At 43.4% G+C, this 23,892-nt stretch overlaps 2 protein-coding genes across 6 annotated transcripts in view; one reads left to right on the top strand and one right to left on the bottom strand.

Annotated features, from left to right (window-relative positions):
• The window catches only part of spz4 (Spaetzle domain-containing protein 4), a 64,769-nt gene extending 62,565 nt beyond the window's left edge, over window positions 1–2,204 (top strand). Inside the window, exon 9 of the mRNA XM_045768092.2 lies at window positions 1,219–2,204. Coding sequence (XP_045624048.1) covers window positions 1,219–1,668 — 450 coding nt within the window. The 3' untranslated portion in view covers window positions 1,669–2,204. The remainder of the gene's footprint in view (window positions 1–1,218) is intronic.
• Window positions 2,205–6,022: 3,818 nt separating this feature from the next.
• Nrt (Neurotactin) overlaps window positions 6,023–23,892 on the bottom strand; it is a 122,709-nt gene continuing 104,839 nt past the window's right edge. For all 5 annotated transcript variants that reach the window (XM_045768096.2, XM_045768093.2, XM_069318821.1 and 2 more), the window contains 3 exons: window positions 22,019–22,184; window positions 16,074–16,743; window positions 6,023–11,666 (listed from right to left, as the gene is read on the bottom strand). In XM_045768096.2, coding sequence (XP_045624052.2) covers window positions 10,906–11,666; window positions 16,074–16,743; window positions 22,019–22,184 — 1,597 coding nt within the window. In that variant the 3' untranslated portion in view covers window positions 6,023–10,905. The remainder of the gene's footprint in view (window positions 11,667–16,073; window positions 16,744–22,018; window positions 22,185–23,892) is intronic.

The raw sequence follows: 23,892 nt of genomic DNA, 5'->3' as shown, positions 1-23,892 counted from the left end.
CAAGTGGAGTACCACAGGGTTCAGTTCTTGCATCAGTGATGTTTATTGTCTACATAAATGATCTACCAGTTGGTGTATAGAATTATATGAACATGTTTGCTGATGATGCTAAGATAATAAGAAGGATAAGAAACTTAGATGATTGTCATGTCCTTCAAGATGACCTGGACAAAATATGTATATGGAGCACCACTTGGCAAATGGAATTTAATGTTAATAAATGCCATGTTATGGAATGTGGAATAGAACATAGACCTCACACAACCTATATATTATGTGAGAAATCTTTAAAGAATTCTGATAAAGAAAGAGATCTAGGGGTGGTTCTAGATAGAAAATATCACCTGAGGACCACATAAAGAATATTATGCAAGGAGCCTATGCCACGCTTTCTAACTTCAGAATTGCTTTTAAATACATGGATGGCGATATACTAAAGAAATTGTTCACGACTTTTGTTAGGCCAAAGCTAGAATATGCAGCAGTTGTGTGGTGCCCATATCTTAAGAAGCACATCAACAAACTGGAAAAGGTGCAAAGACATGCTACTAAGTGGCTCCCAGAACTGAAGGGCAAGAGCTACGAGGAGAGGTTAGAGGCATTAAATATGCCAAAACTAGAAGACAGAAGAAAAAGAGGTGATATGATCACTACATACAAAATAGTAACAGGAATTGATAAAATCGATAGGGAAGATTTCCTGAGACCTGGAACTTTAAGTACAAGAGGTCATAGATATAAACTAGCTAAACACAGATGCCGAAGAAATATAAGAAAATTCACTTTCGCAAACAGAGTGGTAGACGGTTGGAACAAGTTAGGGGAGAAGGTGGTGGAGGCCAAGACCGTCAGTAGTTTCAAAGCGTTATATGACAAAGAGTGCTGGGAAGACGGGACACCACGAGCGTAGCTCTCATCCTGTAACTACACTTAGGTAATTACACTGTATTTTTATCTCGGTTACTAATTATGCTAAGAAGCTCTTATGTGCTTTTCCGTTCTGGTAGGTTTCTTTTTGGTTTTGGGTAAAGTTTGGATCCCCAAGTTCCCCCTTGCTCAAAGATGGATTCAGATCTTGGCTCCCAATAACATTAAGTTGGTCACAAACCAGGTGTGGTTTTTAAAGGTTTGGTAGCTCCAATGCTTTAGGTCAAGGAGCTATGGTTTTGTCCTCCGGAGAAGGTTATTTCAATATATTCATAGGCTGATGTTTTGTAGGAGGAGGAGGATAAAGAATATGAAGATTACTTCGAGGATGAATCAGAAGAAGTAGAAGCTGAATTTGGAGAAGAACGCAGACAGCTTCCCATCAGACCAGGTCCACCATTGGCCAATATACCCCCTCAGCGTCGTCCACGCCTTCCCCCTCGGCCACACTCGCACGTGTCTGCACCAAGTCTGGGTCTTGTTCCTCCACCACCATCACCACGACCACCACCACGATCACCACCACCACAATCACCACCATCATCCCCAAATACCTTGCCTTCACCTTCTATTTCTCTGGGCCACTGGAGTCCTACAGAATCACCTGAATTATCTACTTTAGGCACTGTAGACATTGCAACACCCCACTACTATTTCAATATTTCAAATTATGCCCGCATCCTGTTTTCAAAGGGTCACCCGCTACCTCTCTCACGGTTACCAAGGAGTCCTGAGGAATAAAGTTATGGATTATCAAAGATCTTTACATATAACGAGTGAACTAAGTATATTATAGCAGTGTTGCTCCTACTTTTGATTTGTAGTTAAATATGGCAGAAATCAAGCAAATATAACTATGTACTATAATAGTGATGCTGGACATTGGCAGCTGAAGTTTGCTCATAAGTTTATCAGTAGGCAGTGTGTCCACTGCCTACTGATAATTGTATTACAATGCAGTAATTCTCTATTGCCATAATAATTTAGGAAAATTGAGTACATTGATGTTTTGTTCTATGTCTGCTGGGAAGATCATACAGTATATATTTTTATATATTCAAGTAAAGTATTTAATTATTTGTATTTATTGACATAAGTTAATGGAGCTGGTATCCATCAATATTTTTATAGAATGTATAAAGTTGTATTTATCTAGACTAGTGTATTGGAGGAGTAATGATGTAGTTGATTTATTAACTTGTATGACAAGCAGTACTAAATATGAAGCTACATGTATGAAATCAAAGTTTTATAAACTTAACAAAAATTGTGTACTACTTCACATGTATTATTCTTCCCTAAACACAGGATACCACAAAAATTTTAAAAAATATTAACACTTAACCTTCCACTGCGTGACACAGCTGTTTGATCTCGCTAATTGTCGGTAACTTGCATAACACAGCTGGGGTATGTTTAATAAATCATTAGTCAGGCAGAGTGCCAGAGTCATAGAAGGTTGCTAATGTGGTACAAATTTAAAAAAAAGGAGATAGATCACTAGCGTCAAACTATCGGCCAATTAGCTTAAGGTCTATGATTCAGATTCTATGGCCAGGTTTGTCTGCACGGTGTAGCCCGGAAGTTCAGCGCCTCCCAGCCGGTAGTTGCCCGGCGTAGCCCGGCACGTTTGTACCCAGATGTTTCGTCTTATTATTTGTTATTAAATTATTATACTTAAATAATAAATTATTATTAAATTATTATACTTATAATAATTACTTGTTATTTGTTATAAATTATTTGTCTCATCTGTACTTTTTGGGCATTTTACACAGTTTTCAGTTAATCTCCGATCCCACCACACTCCTCTCGTCTTGATGAGCATGCCAGATTCTGATCGTGGTTCAATAGCCATGGTTAAGACCAGATGTATGGCAGTTTTGTGGATGGTTGTGTGGTATCAGAGTCAATGCACTAAGGAACTATTGAGGGCCTGTTCACAATGAGAACTTTTAAAGAAGCATAAAGACCATAAAATATTATATTTTACTACCTTTTTGTTTTGAATCATTTGTACACTGTATCAAAATTATAGAAAGAACAGAAAGTGATATAAACAAGGATTAAAAGAAAAAATGACCATCAAACAACATTGTTTATTCCTGTACAAAACAAGACATATCACAGGTCAGTAAATTTGGGTTCTCAGCCAGGACATTATTTTAGTAATAAACAAAAAATCAGTTCCATTAAAAACATGACTAATGAAAATTTATGTATGTATACATATATACTTGCAGGCCTCCTAGTAGCCAGGATGAGGATAAATAATAAACATAGCATACATACATACATGTGTGTGTGTGTATATGTATGTGTATGTGTATATGTATATGTATGTATATATATATATATATATATATATATATATATATATATATATATATATATATATATATATATATATATATATATATATATATATATATATATATATATAATATAATATAATATAATATACAGTGGCACCTCGACTTACGATTGCCCCTACTTACGATAATTTCAAGTTACGATGTAAATTTCATCGAAAAATGTGACTCGACATCCGATGGTGTCGTCGACTTCCGATATTTGTTGGTACACTTTCGGGTCGACTGAGCGCATGGTTCCCGGTCACGCGGTCCGACTTGCCTCAGTTTACTACAGCTACCCTCTTAGTGACGATCGCGCCTATAAGAAATTCCGCGTTTGTGGTGATTTTTTCCATTTTGAACATTAAAGTAGTTATTATATATCACGTAATGAGTCCCAGGGAAGTCAGTGGTAAGGCTCAACATATGAAAACCCATGTAAGGATGACCATAGAGCAGAAACAAGAGTACAGAATGTCTCTTCCTCAACAATTAAAAAAATGTGTGAAGCATGGGAAGAATTGGAAACTTTTGCTGAAACGACTCGCCCAAATCAAGGTGCAGTAGGCCGTTGCCTTAACCTATTCAATGACACTGTGATGCATCATTACAGACAAATGTTAAAACGAAGGGAAAAACAAATGTCTCTTGACAAATTTGTAGTGAGACAAACAAGCACTGAACCACAACCAGGGCCTAGTGGTATGCAGGCAAAACGTAGGAGAGAGAGTACCCCAGAGAAAACATCACTGCCCGATGTGATAATGGAAGGGGACTTCCCTTCCAAACAGTAACAGGTCTCCTCCTCCCCCCCTCATCACCATCTTCCATACGCCATCAAGAGCCCTCCATAAAGGTAAAATCAACTTAGGTACTGTATTGTAGTTAGAAAAAACATTGTATTCAGTATAAAGTGTATTTGTATGTATTTGTTAATATTTTGGAAGGTGGGGAACGGATTAATTCAAATCCCTTTATTATGGGAAAAATCGCTTCGACTTACGATCCGTCTCTGGGAACGGATTAGCATTGTAAGTTGAGGCCCTATTGTATGTTGTACCTAGTAGCCAGAACGTCATACGCGGCCTATTGTGCAAGGCCCGATTTGCCTAATAAGCCAAGTTTTTCTGAATTTATATAATTTTCTATTTTTTTCTTATGACATGGTAAAGCTATTCATTTCATTATGTTTGAGTTCATTTTGTTTAATTTAATTTAAAACTAACATAGATATATAACCAAACCTAACCAACCCTACCTAACCTAATCTATCTTAACCTAACCTAAACTAACATAACTAAGTCAATATATTATGTTCTTAATATAATATAATAGTAATATTTCAAATACACCAATTGGAAACAATTTTTTTGTAATAAAGAAAATATCTCGGCCTATTAGGCAAATCGGGTGTTGCATAGTAGGCCGAGAAGTGCATTCTGGCTACTAGGTACGATATTATATATATATATATATTATATATTATATATATATATATATAATATATTCACAATCATGCAAGAATAATTGCAAAAATATGTGATTCACTTATGAGTAAGCATAATGAAAGATATACAAAATAACTGAGCAACTGTTAACATTTTCGAGGAGTACAATGCTGTACAGATAGAAATGAATAAGCTGAGGCTATACTGTACATACAGTAATCATGGTACATGAACAGATCAATTATCATAAACAGTTGGCTATAAGAGGCGATAAGACTCATTCAGCAGCTGTCTGAACGTCTATTTATAGGTGCCTTATTCTTTGGTGGAAATATGTACTAGTTTGTCCAGCATAGAATATGTTAAAACATTTACAAGGAATTTTGTAAGCATAACCATTATACTGTAGTTACTTGGTGATATATTTAATGGTATATTAAATTATTTCAGTATCAAAGTTTTTATGATACTAAAATTCCAAAATGCAATATTAATATAACAATAATTTATGAATGGCATTAAAGTTTTTATGAAACTTTAAAACTAGAGTAGCGTGTTCATAATTTTTATTCTTAAAAAATTACAGAATTTTAATCTTTTATTGAAAAAATAATTATATCATTTTTGTATTAAAAGTAGCGAACTTGTAATACAGTAAAAATATTAGCCCAAGACTATAAATAAGATAGCTTAATAATTGACCCCCCCCTCCTCCTCCAACAATAGAGCCAAATGCTACTGTGGATGAAATGTATAAAATATGGACTGTTGTACCTAAAATGCTTGCTTTGTGCTATTGGAATTCTAAAGGGCATAACAAAAAGTGTAACAGATAAATTTAACCTGTCTTAGGTCTAAATATTAAATCATAGGCATAATTTAGCATGTATAAGTACAATAGCATTTTTGGATGATAGTTTGCTTGATTGGCAAGATGTGTGAGGAATGCAAAAGAACAATCTGTATGTATGCACATACAGCATACAGAGAGATGAGAGTTTCAAAGCACTGTTAATCATTTAGGAAATTCAAATCATCCAATTGACTGGATTAATTTTCAGAAAATTAGTAGTGAAATTTGTGAGGTAAACATTATCCCAGGACTATAAATTAGTACTGTAGTAGTAGTAGGCATCCCTCAGTTACAGGAGACTATGGAGTTGCACTCTGGTTGTTGGTCTGGAGTGGCCTCTCCAGGGCACAAAGCCAGGATAGGTTGATATGGAGGAGAAGCTGTTACCCATGCAGCAGGTTTCCCCTCTCCCTGGTGCCGAAAGTCTCCAATGGAAAGGCAAACGCCAATATGATTGGTTCCAGTGCCGTCATAGGATTATGTTTACATCACAAATTTCACTAATAATTTTCTGAAAATTATTACCACCTAATTAACTCAATGTAACCTACTTCACCCCTAAATGTCAACCCATGTCTACGATTTTAAACAATGCTGTTTGTTGACCAAAATTGTATTTTTGCTTTTTTTTTTGCCATATTCCCCCACCCCCCATTTTTTCCATTTTTTTTCTGATTTTTTCTCAACACAATTTATACTTTAATCTAAGTTAGTATTAAGTTTGTCTTAATGTTTTTCCTGCCCGAAAAGCTTTGCGTAATAGTGGCTTTAGGCATTGTATGTACTAGCTCTATCTATAAATCCATCAAATTTTGTATTTCACCTTGTATGTATGTACTTTACCTGAATAAATATTTTTTTATTTAGAATTGAATTTTAGAATTGTGCAAGTAGTTATATGTTACCGGCCGCTCTAGTCTCGTAACCCCTTACAGCCAACCGTTTATGATGCTTAATCTATTCATGTGCTGTGCATACACTGGCACTTATAAAATCTGGACCAACTTATAACAGATCCCTCTAAACAATGGACAAAAAAAAACAAAAAAATCTTCCTATGAATTATGAATGTTGGAAAAATAAAGTCTAGTTAAGGAGGAGGCCGTTGTGAAAAAATTATTGTTTAGTGGACAGAGTTTAAGTCAATGCAAGTGCCAAAGTGTTATAAATAGTTATGAAACTACATCGATATTATTTGTGTCTATAGACCTGGAGCATTTACAATTTTTTTTTTTTTTTTTTTTTTGGGGGGGGGGGGGTCATGATCCTACCTTTAAACATTAAGTTTTTAGAGGTTAAATCCTGAGAAATACTGGCAATAACAGAGATATTACAGTCAAGTGATTCTGGTAGTTGCCCATCATATAAGTTGAAATTAAAATTTTGCTAAATGAAGTTCTCCCAAAGAGCATAGGAAAAATTAAGGTATGAATGGTAACCTCTTTAACTAATAGCTATGATCATGTTTTAAGAAATTTTTCATAGATAATTAGGATAAATAGTCAGTGCCATGGGAAAGCCATTGAGCACATTTAACTAATTCAGTGGTTCATTTTTACTTTGAGCCTTATGTGAAAAATTTGGTGTTAAACAGCTAACAAAAATTTAAATTGTTCAGATCAGGATTTCATGCAGTGAAATTTCATGTAGTGGAGTGCCACTGTTACTGTGCTGGATATTGTCACATTTTTTTTATCTCTATCTATACTGTACTCCTAGGAAATATGTTAATACACAAACACTCTTGATTTCTCATTTCTATTTTCTTGTGATTAATAAAACTATATTATCTGTATATATATGGATGTATGTATACATACATGTATGGATACACACATAAATACAGGAAACAAACTGTATAAAAAAATTAATGGAATGAAATGCCAATGTGTGAGCGAGCCCCATTGACTCTCTGAAGCTATGCGCTAAGCTGGTAGCATCTACAAGGTCACATCAGCCATTGAGCTCTGTAGGCCTACCGGGGACCAGTGCCAGAACCTGGCCCGCTCGCAGAGGCGCAGGGAGCAGCTCTGTAAGTGGTGACATTTGTATTTGCCACCTCACCGGAGAATAGAATCAGAAAGTCAGCAAGTCAAAACCAACCAGTCCTCAACCTAAGTCCATTCCATCCAGCGGTCGACCCCAAAGACACATTCATCAATTTTAACATGCTATTTATTCAAAATAGAAATTCTCAAATATAAATTAATATTATTATATAGTATCACACTGTGCATATTTAGGCATGGGTTAGGCTAGGTGTTTAGGTTCTGTTGGTGATTGTTTGTATTTGTAGTGTGTGGGTTTACAATGTTGTGGTTCGAACAAAAGTCGTAAGCAAAGCTCTTGTTCCAGAAGTGGTTGGACATCATCAGTTGTGAATTGTGTGAAAACTGTTTTTCATTTATAAATAAGGGGTTTGATGGGTGCATGGAATGAACTTTGGCCTTTGTTTATGATGTGCTGAGCTGTTAAGGCCGACCTCAGCATGCTGAGAGAAGTGCAGAAACCACAAATGTGCCTGCCAGCCAAAGTCACACCCGACCTGAATTGAGACAGGGCTCCTGACTCGCCCTGGAAAAGGGCTACCACAAGCGAGGAGGACCTCAAAGGAAGCGACTCTTTAGAGAAGATAACTCTGGCAATGCAGCGACAGCACTGGGAGCATACAGGGAAGGAAACCCTGAACACTTGCAGCTCCAAGCACACTGAAAACATGGCTCGCACTACACTGCAGTGTACAGGAAATGCTACTAATGGCAAACACCATCACCACTTAGCTGGACAGACAGAATACCAGAGCCAGCAGAAAATAGAGGTGACCCAGTATGTACTGCATTAATGACGTAGTATTATGAGCTGCCTTCCCCTCAAACTAGTAAGGGAGGTGAAGCAAACGAGCTCACACTACTTCCGAGAGAATTTAAATGTTTACATAAGGGAGTTCTTCAGGCAGGTTTTGGTCTCTTGAATCCAGTAGTTGTTTTGACTCGCTAAATTCTGGTTGTCTTCATCCCCAGTGAGGTGACGAATACAAATGTCATCATTCCCTGTGCATCTGTGGTGGGGGCCAAATTCTGGCGCTGGTCCCCAGTAGGCCTACAGAACTCTACGACTGATGTGACCTAGTAGATGGTACCATCTCATCATATAGCTTTCGAGAGCCACAAGAGGCTCCCCAAGAAAATCACCTTTTAGTTGTAATATAGAAATCTCAATATGAGTTACAAGATTTAGAGTTGTTACACATCTTATACAAATTAATTGCACTCTGAAAATATGTAAGGACATTACGGCTAATAACAAACATTTACATACAGTTTTTGTTGGGTGTTAAAGGGACCTGCGCAGATGTAGGAAGATCTTCTTTAACTATATTAATACCTGTTACATGTGCTAACTTAGTAGTAAATAGATCAATATTTTAATGAGTTGAATTTTTTTCACCAAATTAGATAAATAATATTTGTCATATGTTGGTCAGGTAAAAAAAAGTCACCATTAGCAAAGATATTTGGTATGTAAATACAGAGCACCACTTGGTTTCCGAACTTTAGTTATCTGGGTCTCCGCCAAGCGTCTTGCCGGCCTGTGGTGGTGGGTGGGAGATGGTCCAGTTTGCCCACTGTGACTTCACAGATTCACGGCCTATTATTCCTATTATTTTGGCTGGCAGGCAGACAGACTGGGAAGGAGGCAGGCAGGAAGGGATGTATGGATGTTGCGGTGAACCACGTGACCTTTGAGAGAGAGAGTGTGTGTGTATGGGTTGGAGGGGGTGTTGGTGGTGGGGGGAGGGACCGGCTAACTTCGTAAGCCTAACCATACTCGACAAACCTGTGACCCAGATTTGTTTCTTAAATGTACATTATCGTATATTTTTGGCAGGCAGAGAGGCAGGCAGGCAGACAGGCTGGATGGCAGGCAGAGAGGGAGGCAGGCTGGATGGCAGGCAGAGAGGGAGGCAGACTGGATATGGCAGGCAGAGAGGGAGGCAGGCAGAGAGGGAGGCAGGTTGGATGGCAGGCAGAGGGAGGCAGGCTGGATGGCAGGTGGAGGGAGGCAGGCTGGATGGCAGGTAGAGAGGGAGGCAGGCTGGATGGCAGGCAGAGAGGGAGGCAGGCTGGATGGCAAGCAGGGAGGCAGGGATAGTCACGTGGTTGAACCCTGTGACCTTTAAGAGAGAGTATGGGATGTAAGGGGGATGGGTTTAGCGGTGGTGGGGGTGGTGGGGAGAGACCGGCTCACTCCCGAATTTTACACACTTGACCCGTTAGCAGAATGGCAGGGAGGGAGGCTGGTAGACTGGCTGGCAGGAAACATCCAGAGGATGTTTGCCAGACGTCTTAATAATCAGCTAAGAACAATTAAGGACTTTTATAAGCGGATCGGGACTTCACTTATTGGTGAGTACAAACAAAATACGGTCGCATTTCCACTATGAACCTGTCGATTTTTTTCCCCTAGAGTTGTTTTCCATAAATTTTTTTCATAATTTTTTTTTACATTTCTAGTTTATTTTTTCTCTTTATTTCTCGTTTACGAACTTACATGTTAACTGACGGGTCTCGTCCCCAAGGGGTTCGGAAACCAAGTGGTGCTCTGTACTGTATAGTAATTGTAATTTGTCATATACAATTGAACAGTGTAAAATCAAAACTTCAAATAATAAAAGCCTATTTAATATATTAAGCAAAGATTCTACACATAAAGCTAAAGATTTTAACCCAAAATAAGCAGCCGACCGTCATCCATCAGCTTAACTCATTATCTTTGGCTTGTGAGAGGAGCTGTTGAAAGACAAGGGGTTCCTGCATTACTTATTACAGTGAGATCAGAGGCAATGTGGCAGTGTCGTAGTGATTGGCAGTAATCCTTTCACTTGTTTATGCTAAGAGAATCTGCAGATCTTCTCAGCAAGACATTCCATGCACATGCTGCAAGCCATTATCCCAATGTTTAACTAGAGAACCTTTCTGAGGTAGCTACTACATCGTTTGCTTTAAGACTGTCAGTGCAGGAATTCTCATGTTACTAAGGCATCATTCTTTTCATAAAACTGTAGACTTGCCCATAATAAGTAAATATTCATATCAAAGGCACATTGGTAACTTACATAATAGATAAATTGAGTAAAAAATTTCTATAAAGCAGAATACTCCAATACAAATTTAACTAGAAAAAGAAAAGGACACAGGTTTCTCTATAGAGCAGAATTCTTATCTATTAACTAAGACAAACTGCTCACTAAATGCAAGAGATTATTTCTATCAAAAAACAAATTGGTAGTATTTTTTCCAAACATAATAGAAAGATACAGTCACTAAAATCTTTTTATAAATTGAGAGGAGTTGGTCCAGTATTCACACTGGAGTCTAGAACGCTCCACATTTATTTCCGTGTCTACCATATATATACCCAGATGGGCAGGTGTTGCAGAGTGCCAATCTGGAGAGCCATAATTCACAAAGAAAAAAAATAAGTCCTGCATAGTACGAGCATACTGGACATCATTTTCATTCCGAGGTTGAAATACTCCTAGAATTGATTCGATATCAGAAAAACCATCTGCCACAAGACCAGCACGGCTGATCCGAGCATGGCGTGACACATAAGCATAAACAGGTACATCTTCAGTTCCAGTAGGATGTGTATGAGAAAGGGTCCTTGACAGTCTAGTAATAGTAATCAAGGTAGGACACGTAACAGTCGCATCAGACACAAGTGTGCTGAGCAGCAGCCAAGGATCATCTTTGAAATCAGAATACCATTCTAAGGCTGTCTCTGCATCTGCTGATCCTTGCACAAAGCTGCTTAATTCTGATAACCTCTGATCATTTCTTGGAGGTTGAGGCCACCTGCCTTGATTGGTTCCAGATCGCCTTGGCCAAATATCTCTTCCAGCTGCAGATCCTGGGGGGCTACCACCACTATGTGCTGAGCTACCAGCCCCCACTGGTTGTCCATAATTATATTCATTCAGTCGTAGACCATCTACAACTGCATCAATAAGCTGCTGGCGTGAAGTGCCAAGACGTTCCCGCCAAGATAACAAATTGTTTGCAGCTGCCTGTTCAGTTGACCCTAAAAAATATAAACAAACGTTATTATGATTATTAAAATTTGTGAATAAGAAAATATGGTATTCTTAACCCTTGGGCCGCTAAGGGCCATTTTGACTTCAACACCCACAGGGGCAACAAAAAAAATCCAAAAAATTCTTATAAAAGTGTTCATTTGTGTTCCTGATCACGGGGTAAAAAAAATCGAAGGTGGCATATTTTGGCCATAATAGGTTGGGGAAGTCTGGCAAAAAAGAGGCGTTGACAGAGCAGTTGCCAGACGAGCTCTGCTCTGCCCGAGCTGTCAGGCGGGGGGTTGCCACAAAGATATTATTACCTAATTATTTCAATATATCTGATTTTTTTTTTTGCAGTAATATTATTCAATAGTGTGTATTGTGATATATTTATATAATAAAATGTGTGAACCATTGCTGTACTCAAAATTATGGTGTGCATATTAGTGATTCAATTATTATGTTCATAAAACAATAAACAAATAGTTTTGCTGTTATTACACTATGTACACAGGTATAAGTATCTGCATGTTTTGTTCACCATAATGAACAATAAAGTTGGTATTGTGAGTCAAAATGCAACAAAGAGTGGCCACCACTCGCCACCAATCCCTCCCTCACCAACATACTCCTCCCACCATACTGTTTTTGCTTTTATTCACTATACATAAATGTTATATAAAAGTATCTACATGTTCTGTTCACCATAACTGTACATCTAAGCTTGTATGGTGAGTAAAGGCAATAAGAGACATAGCTACACACACACAGTCAGCTGGTGGCTGCCACTGTCACTGGTTCAAGGCCACACACACTAATATTTCTTCTCCAACAATACTGTTTGTTGTGTTATTACACTATATACACACACACATTATATATAAGTATCTACATATTTTATTCACCATACCTGTACAAATAAGCTGGTAAAATGGTGGCTCCCAACATACTCCTATTGCTATTATTACACTCTATACACACGTTATATATAAGTATCAACATTTGTGTTCACCATAGCGAGCCACTAAGCTGGTATGTTAAGTTCAGTCAATAAAAAATGACCACACACAGTCGGAAGACAATATGCCACCTCCCTCCCTCCCTAAGCATTACTCCTTCCACCATAGAGCACGGCACTAAATATCACCACAATCCTGCTATTAACAGAATCCTGGTGAGTTTTATCAGTCAGGGGTCTTCTGTAATACTATCATCGCTAAATAATAGCATTTACATATATATTTTGACATTTTTAGGTGATGCAGTGGTCACAAGCTGAACAGCGGTGCTGTGAGCTCATGCTGTGTGCGCCAGCCTTGGTGGCTCACTCAGTACCGAGGCTCTCACATCCTGAAATGTTGTCCACGATTTTTGTTCTAGGTGGCATCTGGTAACTATGGGTCGTGGCTGAACTATTGCTACCCCTATCCCTCGCGGAGCATTTAAAATTGTGCGCTAGCGCTTAAATCATCTATATATGTATTGCGCGATTCCTGTAAAGTTACTCCCATCATCTATATATATGTATTTCGCGGTCCTGCCTGCCTGACTGGACTGACTGACTGGTTGATACCTGGTTGATGGGGTTCTGGGAGTTCTTCTACTCCCCAAGCCCGGCTCGAGGCCAGGCTTGACTTGTGAGCGTTTGGTCCACCAGGCTGTTGCTTGGAGCGGCCCGCAGGCCCACATACCCACCACAGCCCGGTTGGTCCGGCACTCCTTGGAGGAATAAATCTAGTTTCCTCTTGAAGATGTCCACGGTTGGTCCGACAATATTTCTTATGCTTGCTGGGAGGACGTTGAACAACCGCGGACCTCTGATGTTTATACAGTGTTCTCTGACTGTGCCTATGGCACCTCTGCTCTTCACTGGTTCTATTCTGCATTTTCTTCCATATCGTTCACTGGACTGACTGGACTGACTGACTGGACTGACTGACTGGACTGACTGACTGACTCTGTCTGTGTCTCTTTCTTTCTCTTTCTCTTTCTTTCTTTCTCTCTCTTTTTCTTTCTCTTTCTTTCTCTTTCTTTCTCTTTCTTTCTCTTTCTTTCTCTTTCTCTCTCTCTTTCTCTTTCTCTCTTTCTCTCTCTTTCTCTTTCTCTCTCTTTCTCTCTCTTTTTCTCTCTTTCTCTTTCTCTCTCTCGTCCCCAATCTCTGTCTTTGCCTTTCTGTCTCTACCCTTATCTTTGTCTCACTCCCCCTCTCTTTGTTTCATTTTTCTTTCTGCCTCTCTCTCTCTCTCTGCCTCTCTCTCTCTCTCTTCCTCTCTCTCTCTCTCTCTCCTCTCTCTCTCTCTCTCTCTCTTCCTCTCTCTCTCTCTCTCTCTCTTCCTCTCTCTCTCTCTCTCTCTCTCTCCTCTCTCTCTCTCTCTCTCTCTCCTCTCTCTCTCTCTCCTCTCTTCCTCTCTCCCTCTCCCTCTCTCTCTCTTCCTCTCTCCCTCTCTCTTCCTCTCTCCCTCTCCCTCTCTCTTCCTCTCTCCCTCTCTCTTCCTCTCTCCCTCTCTCTTCCTCTCTCCCTCTCTCTTCCTCTCTCCCTCTCTCTTCCTCTCTCCCTCTCTCTTCCTCTCTCCCTCTCTCTTCCTCTCTCCCTCTCTCTTCCTCTCTCCCTCTCTCTTCCTCTCTCCCTCTCTCTTCCTCTCTCCCTCTCTCTTCCTCTCTCCCTCTCTCTTCCTCTCTCCCTCTCTCTTCCTCTCTCCCTCTCTCTTCCTCTCTCCCTCTCTCTTCCTCTCTCCCTCTCTCTTCCTCTCTCCCTCTCTCTTCCTCTCTCCCTCTCTCTTCCTCTCTCCCTCTCTCTTCCTCTCTCCCTCTCTCTTCCTCTCTCCCTCTCTCTTCCTCTCTCCCTCTCTCTTCCTCTCTCCCTCTCTCTTCCTCTCTCCCTCTCTCTCCCTCTCTCTTCCTCTCTCCCTCTCTCTTCCTCTCTCCCTCTCTCTTCCTCTCTCCCTCTCTCTTCCTCTCTCCCTCTCTCTTCCTCTCTCCCTCTCTCTTCCTCTCTCCCTCTCTCTTCCTCTCTCCCTCTCTCTTCCTCTCTCCCTCTCTCTTCCTCTCTCCCTCTCTCTTCCTCTCTCCCTCTCTCTTCCTCTCTCTCTCTCTCTTCCTCTCTCTCTCTCCCTCCCTCCCTCCCTCTCCCTCCCTCCCTCCCTCTCCCTCCCTCCCTCCCTCTCCCTCCCTCCCTCCCTCTCCCTCCCTCCCTCCCTCCCTCTTCCCTCCCTCCCTCTCTCTCCCTCCCTCTCTCTTCCTCCCTCTCTCTTCCTCCCTCTCTCTTCCTCCCTCTCTCTTCCTCCCTCTCTCTTCCTCCCTCTCTCTTCCTCCCTCTCTCTTCCTCCCTCTCTCTTCCTCCCTCTCTCTTCCTCCCTCTCTCTTCCTCCCTCTCTCTTCCTCCCTCTCTCTTCCTCCCTCTCTCTTCCTCCCTCTCTCTTCCTCCCTCTCTCTTCCTCCCTCTCTCTTCCTCCCTCTCTCTTCCTCCCCCTCTCTTCCTCCCCCTCTCTTCCTCCCCCTCTCTTCCTCCCCCTCTCTTCCTCCCCCTCTCTTCCTCCCCCTCTCTTCCTCCCCCTCTCTTCCTCCCTCTGTTTCTCATTCTCTTTTCTCCTTTTCTCTATCTTTCTAAATGCAATAAAGATAATTATACCTAATAATTTTCATAATTTATAATTAGAATTAATGTTTTAAAAACCTTTGCTCCAAAACGTTATATCAAAACATTTAAAACCCGTTGTATTAAAACGTTTTGACCTCACGTTTTATACTCGTCTTTACAAATCCTCAAAACACATATTTTAAACGTGCCCAAAACAAAGAAATGTCGTTTTTTAGCACATTTAGAAAATGTAAAAATATTTGTTGGGATCGCAGTAGTTTATATACATAGAGTACACTTGAAAGGATGTGTAGTGATGTAATATCTAACATATTAAAAGATTTAAGTGGGGGGGGGGGAGGGGGAGTGCTCTCTGGGGCTTGAGTTTGTTATTGTTCTAATTGCTAATTTTTGTTGAGTAATTAGGGACTGTAAATAATTTTGGGCAGTAGAACCTCAGGCACAGATACCATAGATGAGATAAGGATAGATTAGCGAGTTACCAGGGCAGGGTATATATAGTATCTGATTATAGAAAGAATGCCATCTTAGAAATGTTTTTCACTATACTATTATAGTATTTATTATATGGTACTGGAAGTTCAACTTATCAATGAGAACACCAAATAATTTACCATCTACATTGTTATTAATCTGGATATTGTTAATTCTTAGGGAAATTTGATTAGTGGATTTATTACCAAACAAAATATAGTTATGTGAAGCACAGACTTTAAAATTAATATATGATGCATGTAATATAAGAATTAATTTCTCAGTTCAAATGCAGTATGAAATTTTGAACTTGTTCAAAAGAATCGGAAGTGTGACTTACCAATCATGAGAGGCACTTGTGGCATGGACGGGAGAAAGGGAACAATGACACCATCAGCCAAAAGCCATGGGCGGCCTTTAGGGCGCCGCCATTCTAAGGGTGGTGCCTCCATCACAGTGCGTGCCGAGATCGTCTCAAAACAAATTACAGTAGAACAATTCAGTGACTCCACCAATTCGGGGTCTGCTTCACGCCAGGTATTCTCTGGATGCAAAGGTACAGAGCCTGTTAGCCAGGCAGACTGAATTACCCTGTGGCCTTGAGGTGATGAAATAAGTGGCCATGCCATTGCAGCTCCTGCCTCATGTCCTAAAAGTGTCACCTGCTCTGGGTCACCACCAAAGTGTTCTACATTGCGTTGCACCCAGGTCAATGCTGTCAATAGGTCAGATACGCCCTGATTTCCTGCAGTATGAGGGTAGGTTGAGGCTGCAAGCTTTGGATGAGGGAAAAAACCAAGGAGGCCGCGTCGAACCTGTGGAGCCAAAATGACTACACGTTTGCCTTTGACGAGGCCTGATGCTTTACTAAGTAGCCAGGGACTCCGTGTGTCAGTGCCCAGACCAGATCCTCCTATGTACACTATTACAGGGAGTGGAGAGTCGTAACCAAGCTGGGGTGTGAACACATCCATCAGTAAACAGTCTTCAAAGCCATCTACCACGGCTCCCTGGAAAATGTATACACTTTAAAATGTATAATAATAATAATAATTCATTGTATTGGGGGACAGGAAGCCAGACTGTAAATATGATGATGATATAATTGTAACCAACAAAATAATCCTTATTATTTTCCTCTTTAAGTTTGCTAATCATTCAAGCGGCATGAGCCTCCTATTTTCAGATTTATTTTAATATTAATTGGAAATTAATTTTTTTTTTTTTTTTTTTTTTTTTTTTTTTTTTTGAGATATATACAAGAGTTGTTACATTCTTGTACAGCCACTAGTACACGTAGCGTTTCGGGCAAGTCCTTAATCCTATGGTCCCTGGAATACGATCCCCTGCTGCGAAGAATCGTTGTTACAACCAAGTACACATTTTACTGTTGCGTTAAACAGAGGCTACAGTTAAGGAATTGCGCCCAGTAAATCCTCCCCGGCCAGGATACGAACCCATGACATAGCGCTCGCGGAACGCCAGGCGAGTGTCTTACCACTACACCACGGAGACTGCCAAATTTTAGTTTAAAATTTTTTATGTAAGCGTAGGAATTTGTTGGTGTTCTTATACAACTATTCTCGTTACTAGGCCTTCCCACATCTATTTTGCTTTTCTGTGGGGGAGCCCCTTTGGCTCCCTGGAGCTTATCGGACTAATGTATGTTATATTAGACCGGGACATCAGCTATGGAGTTCAGACCTACCAGAGACCAGCACCAGAACGTGGCCCCTTCAGATAGCTTTCAGGGAGCAATGGCCCTGGAAAACCACTCCCTTGTGGTTGGGGGTTTTCCTTATCTGCCATCGATCGGGGTTAGGCACCCAGAAAGGTAGGCATAACAAAAACCCCAAACCGCGAGGCAGAACGTAAGCAGCCCCGACAAGGCCCCTCCGAGCCCAGGAAAAGGCGGAGCCACGGGAAGATCTCGGGCGCGACCACCGAAACCCAGGCGGCACAAGGAGATGGAACGTCTGCCGAACAGAAAAACTCCCCAAAGCAAGCAAGCCCGCCAGGAGTTCAAAAACGACGGGTCCAATGCGAGACATTGCAAGACCCCGAAAAACCAACCTGCAGGGCTAGCTAGGAAACCTAAGAAGGTGGAAGGGTTGCCGCCAGAACAGTACCCGAACCAAGGGGTACGAGCAACTGCAACAGACCGAGACAAAGAAGCACACCACAGGATACAGGCCAAAAAAACGCCCAAGAAGCCAAGGAACACACACCGAACACCCCTGCGGCAGAGGAGGAAACAAGGGAACGCACAAGGAAATGAAGCGGTGGAAACCGACCAAAGGAGATGCCAGGAAAACGACTGGGGAGAGGCAGGATGAAAGAGCTGAAGCACAAAAACCCCAGGAAAACAACCAGGGGTGGACAATCAGGCAGGGACCCAGCAGGCCCAGAAACCTGCACACCAGGCGACTGACGGCAGAGAACCCCGCTCGATACCTGCTGGATGGGGTACTGGAAGCTCATTTACACCCCAAGCCCGGCCCGAGGCTAGGCTAGACCGGCCAGAGGGTGGCCCACCAGGCAACTGCTTGGAGCGGCTCGCAGGCCCACATACCCCCCACAACCAGGATGGGCCGGAACTTCTAGTCGAAAACAGGCTAGTGTGCCCTGGAAGTCCATGGACGTACCGGCAATATGGCGTATGCTCGCAAGTAGGTCGTGTAACAACCGCAGACCTCTGATGGTTATACAGTGTTCCCAGATTGTGCCTATAGCACCACTGCACTCCACTGGTACTATCCCGCAAGTTCCAGATAAGCGGGACCCAAGAGCCAGAGCTCAAACTCTGCAAGCACAACCAGGAGAGCCCTACCAGGTGAATACATAACCAGCACCACAGCCCACACACTTCATAACACGAAAAAAGGTGGGTCCCCGGAATGACTCTAACATGGGTTGGACAAGCACATGAGTGGGACTGGAAGGGTTGAAAAAGGGACAGTCACTGGTGTGCGAACGGTCTCAGTCGTACAAAAATATACCTAAATAAAGACAGGTATATAAACATCTCCGCATCCAGCGCCCGGCCAAAAGACGCCAGACCGCAGAAACTCACCTGTCGAACGGAGGCACGAACGTGACACGACTCAACCGTGCCCAGAAGATCCTGGGAGCACCGCCAGGTGAAGAAGCCAGAGCCGGGCTCGCAGGAGAGCAGGGTAGAGGCGAAGGAGGCGGCCCACGCCCATGACACAGGGAAAACCTCGGTGTCCTCCCCACAGCTGGAAACCAGGACACCCCCGGAGTGAAGGGGCACATACCGCAGCAAGGGAGAAGAGCGAGAGGCGAAGCACCTGAGAAAAAAGGGCGCAAAACACCAGCACTGAAACACACCGCCCAAATCAAAACAAACTCCACGGCGCATGCGCATGACACGCTGGCCGAACCACACAACCCTCTCTGCTGGAAGGCGCCAACCAGGACACTACTGCACTAGAAAAGTAGCCAAAAGAGGAAGCAGGAACAACAAAACCGGCCAACGAAGCGAAGACAGAGCCCACAGGTAGCCCAACCGGGCCACAGGTAGCCCAACCGGGCCACTGGCCACAAGCAGCCCAACCGGGCTACAAGTAGCACAAAACGGCGACCCGGACGAGGAGCCAACAGACGTTCCAATAATGTGGGAAGTAGTGAAAACCTTCCCGAACCCTCGAGAACACAGAAGCCAACACTAGTCCCGAAAGCACACAAAGGCACAGGCGCACCCGAGACCAGAAGTCACGTAGAACCCCAAGAACAGGGAAACATGACGAAGACACCGTCCCAAAAATGGGGGGGAAGCATCTACCCACAGGACGGAACCAACCGACTCAAAAGACCAAGGAACCGAGCCCTGGGAGGGGCCGACGCCCAACAGCACGTACGGCGAGTGGGGAGGAAAGACCCCACTCCGTGTAACCACAAGCCCCGCCTAGAGGGGGAGAAAAAAACCCCACGGGGTCCTACGGGGCCAAGGGCCCCCCAAGTCAGCCCCTCCCCAGCCCCGGGAACCAACACGACAGGCCCCAGGGCCGAGCCGTTCCCCCAAAGCCCTGGCCATACCGGAAAACCGGGGCAGCCGCAAAAACACTAAGGAAGGGAGCCCACTGGCAGACTCTTACAACACGGCTAGAGGAACAGGCTCAATGCCCCCGTCATTACCCCGGAAAGGGAATTCCCCGAGACTGCCAGAGTCTCAACACCATCAAACCCTGCCCCGATCCTACAGACGGTAAGGAACCGGATGCAGGCAGGAAAGGGGATCCAGGGGAAAGACAAGGGGGCGTGGAAGGAACCGAAGCAACCAACACCCCCAAGTCTAAACACGAACCAAAACGGGGCAGCCCCGGGGCTCCCGGGGAGGAAACCACGAGAGCGTTGCCACCACCAAGGCTCAAAGTGCAACGCCCTTGCTGCCCGCACCCGCTTAGTCAGCACAACTGGGTAACCGAGCCACAACGAGCAACAAAACTCGCAGGACTCTGGGTCGAAGGTGTCACCGACCCCACAGGCAGCAGACGGAGGCAAAACAGAGAGCCACCCAGAGACAAAGGGTGAGAGCAACCCTTAAACTTGCTGGAAGCGAGGGGGGACTCTGGGGTCACATCCATCGGACCCACGTGCCCCCAGGGGTTTCCCAGGGTCCCAAGCGTTTACTATAAGAGGACTCGCGCTCAGGTAATCCCAGGCAGGGTACTGCTAACCAGCACCCAAAGCTACCAAACAACTTTCTAAGAGTTGAACCACTGGGACATGTACACTCACAGGGACCTAGAAGGGGGTACCACCAGAAAATACTCAGAACACAAGGGACACAAGGGGCAAGAACTAAGGCAGACCCCCACCAAGTAGATAAACAAAAAGAAAAAAGAGAACCCCCGCAAGAGGACAGCGTACCCAAGCGGAACAGAGCCGGCCGCTATGATTGGTAAAGACAAGCTGCACAGTACCCTGCGCCCCACCAGTGCAAAACTGCTCCTTACCCTAAGGCGAACAAGGGAGACAGAACACCCGAGCACACAAAGAGCAGTCGAAAACCAAGCAGTAAACGGCCTAGCAGGGGCAGGACCCAAGCCCCAAGGGCAATACTTACAGGGCACCTAGGGAAGGGAACCCTAGGCGCATGCAGCCCGAGTACTGGAGAGACACTCCCAGCTCACGCACCACCTAGAAGACAGACACCACACTCTAGGTACAGTGCTGAAACAACTACTGGAGCCAGAGCACATAACTGGTGCCTATAGCATCAGCCGAAGAACTGATGGGTGGATAGCCGGAGTGGGAGGTCTGGGGCTCCCCCTTCCCCCTCCTGGGGAGGGGGGAGCTGCGCAGACAGCGGCGCGGTGACGTGTGACGTCATACTAGTTTGCTTGTTTTCTGTTGGGGAGTTCTATCCACTAGTACGGCTTTAGGTAGCAATTTTAACCAGAATAGGGGTGTGTTTTGGAATGCTTACCTTTCTGGATGCTTGACCCGGTCGATGGCAGACATAGAATGCTTCCAACCACACACGGGTTTCTATAGGCCATTGCTCCCCTTGCCTTTCTGAGGGGGCCAGGTTCTGGCCGTGGTCCCCGGTAGGCCCTAGAACTCCATACACATGACTGATGCCAAAGTCTGACATTAGCATATCAGCCTGGTAAAGCTCCGGGGAGCCAACGGGGCTCCCCCCAGAAAATTACGTTTTGATGAAGTCTCGGAGATGATTCCTTGAAATGAGCGAGAGATAAAGGCCTCATAAACCACAGGTTTGCTATTAAACCTGGCCATTACCTGTCCTTGTCCACTAGGGACAGTGGTCAACACTTATATACACCACAAATATATATGCAATATAACAATTACACTTTCTTACCACTGGTCTTTCTTAGATGTTATTTGAAGATAATTATGGAAGAACTTTTGTTTGTCAGATCTGCCATGGACTCCAAATATTTTCTCCTCATTCCCTTGCCCAGTTTCTTGCACTGCCCTACATCAAACTCTTTAAACCCCCTTTCTTCTGGTTATTCTTTATTAATTCTTCTTATTCTGACTTATCCAACTTCTGGTTCTCTTAGAGTTACATTTTCTTCTCGGAGAGATTATGGTCATCATCTCATACATTTTTAAGCTCACAAAGAAAATATCCACCAAAAGTATCAAGGGAAATGAGTGAGATAGAAAAAAATATTTGGACAAGGTTATATTGAAGCTGTACTGTCATGGTCACCTCTACATGAGAATTTGCCTAAGAGATACTAGGCATCAAACACACAAAACATTGACATTATTTAATCTGAATCATACCTGACTATCATAGCTCCAACATGGCCGAGTTACATTAGCCACATATGTTCCAGTCCAGCAATCATTCACATTAGTGTGGAGTTGTGCTGCACGAAATCGCAACTTTCCCACAGGAGGCACAGCATACGGCAACCCACGGAACACATAGGCACCATTCTCTATAATCCTGGAAAAAATCTACTTATATATCTTACTGTGCCAAAATTTTAACTGTATAATTATATATAATATGTTTTTATGTTACATTTTTTACATTCCTAAAAGCTATCCAAGATTTTGCAAGAAACAGTCTGAATGAAAACTGGATCTGTTCCTGACACCAAAATATAGTACTGTACCTTAAAAAACCAGCGTTGAATGTAATGAAACGCCATTTTCTGGGTGAGACCCGGAGGCTCCCCCAGAGCTTACTAGGCTGATATGCTAATGTCAGACTTTGGCATCAGTCATGTGTATGGAGTTCTGTGGGCCTACCGGGGACCACGAGCCAGAACCTGGCCCAATCAGAGAGGCATGGGGGAGCAATAGACAACCCCCGTGTGGTTGGAAGCATTCTATGTCTGCCATCGACCGGGTCAGGCATCCAGAAAGGTGAGCATCCCAAAACAAACCCCTATTCTGGTGAAAATATTGCTACCAAAGCCAAACAACTGGATATAACTCCTCTAAAAGAAACGAGCATGACATCACACATTGCTGCGCAGCTGTCTGCGCAGCTCCACCCTCCCCGGGAGGGGAAGGGGGGAGCTCCAGACCCGCGGCTCTGCCAGCGCCGTAGAATACGAGGCGACAGTATGGGACAGGATAACTGCACCGAACCTCCACAAGTGAAGGACAAAACCACGCCAACCAACACAGCTACCAAAGAAGGGACAGAAGGAAAAGGAAGGACCGCCAAAAAAAAGCCAACACTGCCACCAAGAAGAAGCACACAGGTGGGATACCGTGAATGAAACCACCCGACCACCAATAGAAAGTGAGAGACTCGAGGCAGAACTGAACCAGCCCCGTCATGGGCCAATCGTGCCTAGGAAGAGGCAGAGCCGCGAGAAGATCTCTGGTCCCAGTCGTTTGTGTGTGGCTTTGGGTTGCAGGTTACAGCCAGTTGTCTGGACTTCGAGTTGGTGTGTGAGTGGTGGCCACCTCCCAAGTTGGTCCCTCTTTCACTTGTTTTTGGTTGGATATTTCCAGGGAACCTACGGGGCTCCCCACAGTAAACCAGCATTGAATGCAATGTAACGCCATTTTCTGGATGAGGCCCAGAGGCTCCCTGGCATCCTCCCTCCCTCCCTCCCTCCAGTCGGTGGTTTGCATTTTGTTTTTGATGCTCGGCCTCCAAAACTGGAGGTGTGAATAGCCAGCGCTGGGGGTTTGGGGCTCCCCCCTCCCGGGGAGGGGAGGGCTGCACAGACAAGCGGTGCAGCAGCCGTGAATGACCTTAGCATGTTTCCTCATGTTTTTTGGGGAGTTTTCTCTCTCTTCAGTCTTTGGTTGCAATTTCTTTCCATGTAGGGAGTTTGTTTTGTTGTGCCTACCTTTCTGGGTGCCTAACACCTATCGATGGGAGACATTATGCTCCCAAACACATAAGGGTTCCCATAGGCCATTGCTCCTTGTGCAATGGCCCTGAGGGGGGGGCCAGGTTCTGGCTCATGGTCCCTGATAGGCAGAATTTCAATTGACTAATGCCCCAGACTAATAAAGCGTATATCAGTCTGATTGCTCCAGGGAGCCTTAAGGGTTCACCCAGAAAATGGCTTTTCATTACATTCATTGCTGGTTTTTTACTGTCGCTCCCATTGTGCAACTTTTAATGAATGACAGATTCTGACTGCACGGTCTTTTTCTTCATCTATCTGTTGTTGGGTAGTGCT

This window comes from Procambarus clarkii, chromosome 91 (genome assembly GCF_040958095.1).
Source record: "Procambarus clarkii isolate CNS0578487 chromosome 91, FALCON_Pclarkii_2.0, whole genome shotgun sequence".
Classification (NCBI taxonomy): domain Eukaryota; kingdom Metazoa; phylum Arthropoda; class Malacostraca; order Decapoda; family Cambaridae; genus Procambarus; species Procambarus clarkii.
This window is presented reverse-complemented; position numbering and strand designations above follow the sequence as displayed.